The sequence below is a fragment of the Eucalyptus grandis genome, chromosome 7, assembly GCF_016545825.1.
Source record: "Eucalyptus grandis isolate ANBG69807.140 chromosome 7, ASM1654582v1, whole genome shotgun sequence".
In the NCBI taxonomy this organism is placed as follows: Eukaryota; Viridiplantae; Streptophyta; class Magnoliopsida; order Myrtales; family Myrtaceae; genus Eucalyptus; species Eucalyptus grandis.
In genome coordinates, this window is record NC_052618.1 from 54529792 (window position 1) to 54537017 (window position 7226).

Below are 7226 nucleotides of genomic sequence, written 5' to 3' on the forward strand. Positions count from 1 at the left end.
TTTTTTGGGATTCTGGCTGGTTACCTATTGTCATCTGTCTTATAATCTGTAAAGCTGTTTCTCTACTATATGAAATTTTATTTCACAGAAAAGGGCCAAGTTGGATGTCACCTAATGGTTCTGTATGAGCATCAGGGTTGTATGGATTTTTAAGACTTGGGGGGTGGCCGGGGGTTTTGCCATTTATCCTTAAAGCCTTTTTGATACTCTATTTCGTGCTGAGGTAATGAATGGCGTGTAGTCCTTTTTTTTTTTTTGGGTGAACGGACGTATATTGTTGGAAATCAATCTTTTAAACTTTTGAAACAGAGATGGAAAATAAAAATAACTTTTGGCATGTGAAATGGCTTTCCGGGGTCTTTATGTTGCCATTTGCTTGAAGGTTTCCTTAAGGAAGTTTAGGATAAACATCGGATAAACTAGAATTGCTGAAAAGTAAGGGGACAACCATCGCTAGATATATGAACATCTACATTCTGACAACTCTCTTGAGTAAAATGTTGTATCCCTTCAATTTCTAAGCATCATTTATATAACCCATTCTCTAATTACAAGTATACCTCAGATCAAGTTAGGAAAAGAGCCTAAACGTGACAGGAAAGATGGAGAAACCAAATTTTCACTGAACTGTGATGAATATGTTCAATGAGAAAGGAAAACCTCATAGCCAAAGAAGTAGTGGTTTGCCGGAGTCTGATACACGGTCCGCATAGCACTGCTAACGTGGAATGCCAACTGCCTATCTTCCGTCGGTGAATGCAGCTCTTTGTCGAACTAGCTGAGCAACTCAGCCAGCGTTTTCCCATGCTGGAGGAACCCGCATGGAGCTCGAGGCAGGCATTGCGCGGACGTTGATGTCAAGCGGTAGTAGGCGGTATTGGATGTCAAGCTCTCTGAACATCTTGACCATCTCCTTCTCTCTCATGTCTGGGTGATTCATCTTGTGGCACAGCCACACGGCAATCCTCACATTGTTCAGCTCTTCTATATCCTTCATTATGATCATTGGTGAGAAATACCAATGCTCTTTCTTGCTGTCGACATAACTGCAATCGGTAGAACAACCAAGAAGCAATTCAGATTATTTCTTAATTATCTATACGTCAATGCAGAGGGAACAGAAACAGACTGGCAATATGCAAGGGAGGGAGCCCAGAATTTTAACATGGTCATCTTCCTAATTCTAAAACCCAAACACCTACGACTAATCCTGTTTCTTATCACAGATTGACTTGAAAGACTGAACTTTTGTTTCAGGGTCTCTACTTTTTCTGATAGATTTCTACAGCAAAATGATTGCTTTAACAGACTCAGAAAACTGAACAAAATTCGAGAAAATTTAGATGTTTTTACTTGCCTGGTTATCTTGTGCTTCATGGCAGCAATCTTCTCTGCAGGAGTAGCTATGTGCACACAGAACTCGACCGCGTCTTCCATGTCAGGGCTCCAATAATAGTTGCCGACGGCCTTCGTTGCAAGAGTGCTGTTTGGATATATAATCTTTTGATTGTCATACCTCAGAAACACGGTCGTCAGGATGTTTATCTCTTCCACAACCATCTAAAAGGATACAGCATATGAATGGGCGATGAATAATAGAAGAGACCATGTACAAGCCGAAGCAAATAGAGCAGTGAATATACAGTCGACACGTGATACCAGTATTTACCTGGACTCCATCGATCTCGCACCTGTCGCCCACATCATACGGATGCATCACGAACAAGAAGACGATCGCCTCAAATATGGTCTTGCAGTTGTTCCTGAAAATAAATGCGACAAGGACGAGCAGCGAACAGAGAAAGAACAGGAACTTGCTTGTTGCTATTCCCAGGATGAGAAGCCAGATGATCAATATGATGATACCGACTATGACGTTGACCACGTGATGCAGCTTGTCGACTGCAGTCTTGGTGTCATTTAAGGTCAAGGCAAGTGCTCTCCTCCCCCTGAAAGCATTGACCTAAAACGATTTGGTTAATTCGATTAGCATTGAAGACCAAAAGTATGAACAAGCATGTCTAAGGACCTAATTTAACAGAATTCCAGTCACCAGCCAGTTCTCCAGGCACGACTTGCCGATTATCTTCTTGCATTCATCAACTCCTTCGAAGAGTCTCTTCGTATTCAAGGCTTCATGGTCCTTCATGAACCGCTTCAGATCTTCCAAGTAGATAAACCTAGCAACATCAATAAATTAAATAACTGACTCGGACACTTTCCATCATAAAACCAGATAATATCGACTGCACATAGTGCGCCAGTTAATTGGAAAGAGATCCAATCAGGAAGCAATTGCCTCATTCAAGGATTATGTCAAAAGCTCGAAACAGGAGGTGAAGAACTATGATCTTACTTTGAATTAGGCTTAGCCACATTTCGAAAGATCTTCCTAGCTGCAGCTTTGGCTTCGTTTTCACTCCTGATCAATGTTGCCGACTCATCCTCTTGAGTAGAATCCTGTATCTGCTCATCCAACGTCGAGTGAAATCCATGCCGCACGATATTAATCAATCTTTTCATATTCCAGGCAGACACATTTTTGGGATTCATCTTTTGCAAGTGCTCCATTGTGATCCCTCCCTCGCTGTTTCCCGACAGCCCTGGAGAGAGCTTGGTGTTCTTCTCTCGGGGACTTCTCTGAAGCCCTCCTCCGCTCCCAACTACCATCCCACTTTTAGTTGGAAAAGCTGCCGCCCTTAGATCTGGCGGCACAGTCACGCCTGCTTTCTGTAAAGTCTGGAGATCACATGCAATCTCCTCCTCCTCTTCCTGTCTCCTCCAAATTTCAATCACAGGGGGGACCCGACAGCGTCTCGATCACGTACTGATTGAACAGAGACTTCTGGATCCGTTCAAAGTAGGTGCTCACATGGAACGACGATGCCAGCACCTTGATGATCAGTGTCTTGATCAACCACAGTAGAGTCCCCACCAAAAAGCACACCAGCACCTTGGTGACGTACCTCAACCTGTCACTGTTCGTCTCCCTCTCGACCTTCTTGTCGAATAGAGCATGCCAAGCAGTCAAGACCAATCCCAACCACAGGCAGTTCTGCACTGCCTTTCGAAGGCCGTAGACGAAATACAGAACCCGTTTTCGCAGCAGAAAGTTCCTCTCGATGAAGAACACAACTAGTCGAATCATCCACCCAGAGACCAACCTCCCACAAATCAAGACCAGGGCCATGACCTCCCACTTCCACAGTTTGAGCTTCCACAAATCCTTATGCTTCAATGCAGGAATCGCAAGAGTATAAACTAAAGCACCAACGATCAAGACCAAACTCACCAACTGTAACAGAGCCATGGCACCGAACTGGGTTTTCTTGAACTCCTCTGGCAGGTCTTCTTCCAAGAAGATGTCGTCCTCGTCCTCATCCCCTGGCCTCCCCAACATTCCAGACCGCGGAATGTGACCCGATCTCCGTTGGGGCTCCTCCGGCGGGTCCATCAGCCGCGACCGGGTTTTTGTGCAGAGCAGGCATGATTTCCGCTGGGAAGTCGCGCTCGACGTGCTTTTCAAGACCTCCTCTTCTCTGTTGCCTACAGAGTTTCCATCTCCCCACGGCTCGGCAAACCTCCGTGCCGCCTCTGTGGCACTGCCGAGGTGGGCGGCTGGCAGGACACTCGAGCCGTCCTGGCTCTGCCTCTGCGGCCGTGGCGCCGGCGGCGAATCGGCCACCGGAGGCAAGTCCCTCCGGCCGTCGCCGCAGCGCAGCTCCTCCATCTCCAGTTCCACGTCCAGCAACACGTCGCCGGAGGCCCGCTGCTGGTGTAGGAACCGCCCGATCAGCCGCGACGGCGGGTCATCCGGCGCGCGGCCGGAACCCTCGGCAGGAGCTTCCTCCTCGCTCCCCTTCTCGAACCCAATGCTGGGTTCTCTCAGCATTCTCAAACCGTCGCTCCTGTGGCTCTCCGAATCACCCGGTAATAAGCCGGGACCATTGAGGCCGAGTTTGAGGTAGGGGGTTTCGAAGGCGGTCGTTCCTTCGCCGAGGATGGGCAAGTGGGCGGGTCGGCGAGAGGACGAAGAAGAAGAAGACGAGGAGCCGCAGGATCTTCGCAGTAATTCCATGGATCAGTGTAGAATCGATTAGGAAAGGCAAGAAACAGAGAAAAACAGAACAAGCTTTGAAGGTGTGTGAGAGGCGCGCGTGCAGTGGAGAAAACGCGGTTGCACTTTGAAGATGGAGTTGTGAGAGAGAGAGTGCAGCTGGCCGCCGAAGCAGAGGATATATAAATGGGGAGAGGAGGGAGGAAACAGGAAACGTTCCGAAATAGGCAGCTCGTAAGAGGAAACAGAGCAGGGCGCTCTGGGATTCCGTTGAGAATCGAAATTCGCTTTCCTGTTCTGTTCTCCGTTCCAAAATAGGCAGCGAAGGTCGAAAGAGGAAGCAGAGCAGAGCAGAGCGCCCCGGGATTCCGTTGGAAATCGAAATTCACTTTCGCGTTCCATAGTCTGCATGGCCAGGGTTTCCCAAATGCCCTTCGTACAGGGTGGAAATTACTGGACTGCCACTCTCCCGAAAAATTCGGTAGCAAATTAGCAATTGCAAAATTTTGATGTTCAAAACGCGATATCGAAGAAGAGAAAGAAATATGGGAGGATAGTTTCGAAAGGAAATATATATATATATATATATATATATATATATATTAATATAGTATATTGACTTTTGATACATATACAATACAATATCTGAACTTTTAATTTGTTAAATGTGATCTATGGATTTTCGGTACATATTTAATAGATAATGTATATTGAACTTTTTGTACATATGCAATATAATCTATATTGAATATGTACCAAAAGACCAAATATCATTATAAATAAATTAAAAATTCAAGACCATATTATACATTAAGCTAAAATTTAAGGATCATATTAAATAAATTAAAATTTTATAGATCACATTACTTATTAAATCAACTTTCTAAATCATTCATGTCATTTTCACTATTATAACTTGTGACTTTGGACTTAAATTGTGCTCAACGACCGACGTTGGCATTCTGGAGGCATAAATGCTAGGGTCAACCAAACCCTAGTCGAACATGTGTGTCCTTTGACCCTTCGTCACTCCATGCTTTCCTCCTCCTTTTAGAAAATATTAGGTGCGCCCGGCGCTCCACGTCACCGTGCGCCCAGCCCAATCAGGATGCGACACGTGTCGCCACGTGGAGCCGAGTCCCGCCTTTTCTTTTAGCCATATTTTTGCCACGTCCTTCTCTCTTCATTAATGACTGCGTCCTTTTCTCCTATTTGCACGCAAGCCGTCCCTTCCCCTTCCCCTCACGTTCTCTTTCAAAATTTTTTGTTCTGCATTTTTCTCCATGAAACCTGCAACCTCATCTCTCTCGACCGAAAGCTCACCAGTTGCCTCCAAGGTTGGCCGCCTCTACCGTCGCCGTCGGGAACCACTCGCTCCGAAGAACTCTTCCGGTCGTGGCTGGGTCCCGAATTCTAACCATCTTCGCCTCGGCCTCTAAGGTGAGCGCGGACACCTAAAAGCCCGCTGGTCGCCTCCGAGCTCGGCCGCCTCCGCCATTGTCGCCACAAGCCACTCGCTCCGAAGAGCGTCGCCGGTAGTGTTTGGGTCCCAAGCTTTGACCATTTCTGCCTCGGCCTCTTCGACGATCGCGTACGCTCAAAATCCAGCTGGTCGCCTTCGAGCTTGGCCACCTCTGCCGGTCGCCTCCTAGCTTGGACACCTCTGCCGTTGCCGTCAAGAGCCATTCACTCCCAAGAACCCCGCCGATCGTGGTTGGGTCCCGACCATCTCTGCCTTGGCCTCTTCGACGAGCGTGGACACCCAAAAGCCCGCTGCTTTCCTCCAAGCTCGATCGCCTCCGCTGTCACCACCAGGTGCTACTCGGTCCGAAGAGCCCCGCCGGTCATGGCTGCGTCCCAAGCTCTAACCTTCTCTGCATGTGCCTCCTCGGTGATCGCCGAGACCCAAAAGCTCACCGGGCGCGTCCAGCAAGGATTGAGGATTGGTTTTCAAAGCATTGGGGAGGTGGAACCAACAGTTCTATAAGAAGAAGAAGCAGCAGCAGCCGGCATTGATGCAGCGAGCCCTTCTCCAGCAATTTTGCAGTGTGTAGTGTGTAGTAGGAGGACAAAACTTGAGTTTCACAATCGATTCAAAGCCTCGGTTCTAGTGGCTATCTGAATTCGGCAATGTGTTCTTCAAATTGGATGCTGCGCCATTTGCCTTTTCCTGTTTTGCTTCCACTCAACTTTAGATGTCCAGGCTAGAAGTTTGAGAACTTCTCACATAGCTGCATTAGTCCGCATTTGTGTCGCCTTAATTTTGCTTCTCATCAATTTTAATTTTCCATTTCTTCTTCTCCTACCTTTCTCTCTTGTTTTCCTTTCATTCTTAAGAATTCAGTTTCTCCGTTGCGTTTACACATTGATTATTCGACTGCTCATGGATCCATTGAAAACCAATACGCTTCATGGAGTTTTTATCCAGCATTTGTGCTTATGCGTCCATCTTGATCTCGGCAAACATCTCTTTCTTTAATTTTATGATCCCTTAAAACTGTAATGCTTCACATGGAATCGACAACTTAGGCCGATGAAAAAAAAAGAACAAGGACATCAAATACATTGCATATTCCGACTCATGAGCCCTGCGCGCTGAAATCGTGTAGCGCATGATCTCGTTTCGCCACCTTCAACGTTGGCTCTCCAAGTTCAGCTCAAGAAGACGGCTCTGGACCTCTTGCACCTTCAACGTGGGCTCTCCAAGTTCAGCTCAAGAAGACGGCTCTGGACCTCTTGCGCTCTCGATCACGGCGGCACCCACGAAGCCAATGCGTCTTCCGTCGCTTCCCTCCTCGCGCAATCTCGACAGCAGCCCGATTCGCCGAGCTCGACCCAAGCCCGCGCCAAGATGGTGGCGACCCTCTTGTCCGAATGCGGTGACAAGCGAGGTTGAGCCCGATACACGCCCACGTGATCCGCTCCCGCTTGTTGGACTCGAATCCGTCGCGTTCCACCGGAACATCATAAGAGCGTACGCGAGGCTAGACGCCCCGAGAAAGGCGCTGCTCGTGTACGCGTTCATGGCGAGGGCGGGCGTTCCGCCGGATTCTTACACTCTTCCGATTGTCTTGAAGGCGGTGTGCCGATCTTTTGATTTTGAAGCCGGCAGGCTGCATGTCCCCGCGGTTGAGAAGCCGTGCCTCCTCTTCTCCGGCCTCCACCTGCA

The 7226-nt window shown here is 47.9% G+C and overlaps 1 protein-coding gene across 1 annotated transcript; it reads right to left on the reverse strand.

Annotated features, from left to right (window-relative positions):
* Positions 1-590: 590 nt before the first annotated feature.
* Positions 591-4078, reverse strand: LOC104455861 (mechanosensitive ion channel protein 5-like). The gene is given in 6 exon segments (XM_039317943.1): positions 591-1046; positions 1358-1560; positions 1670-1963; positions 2054-2180; positions 2357-2802; positions 2804-4078. Coding segments are annotated over 6 exon segments (2604 nt in total). The 3' UTR covers positions 591-787.
* Between the last annotated feature and the right edge of the window lie 3148 nt (positions 4079-7226).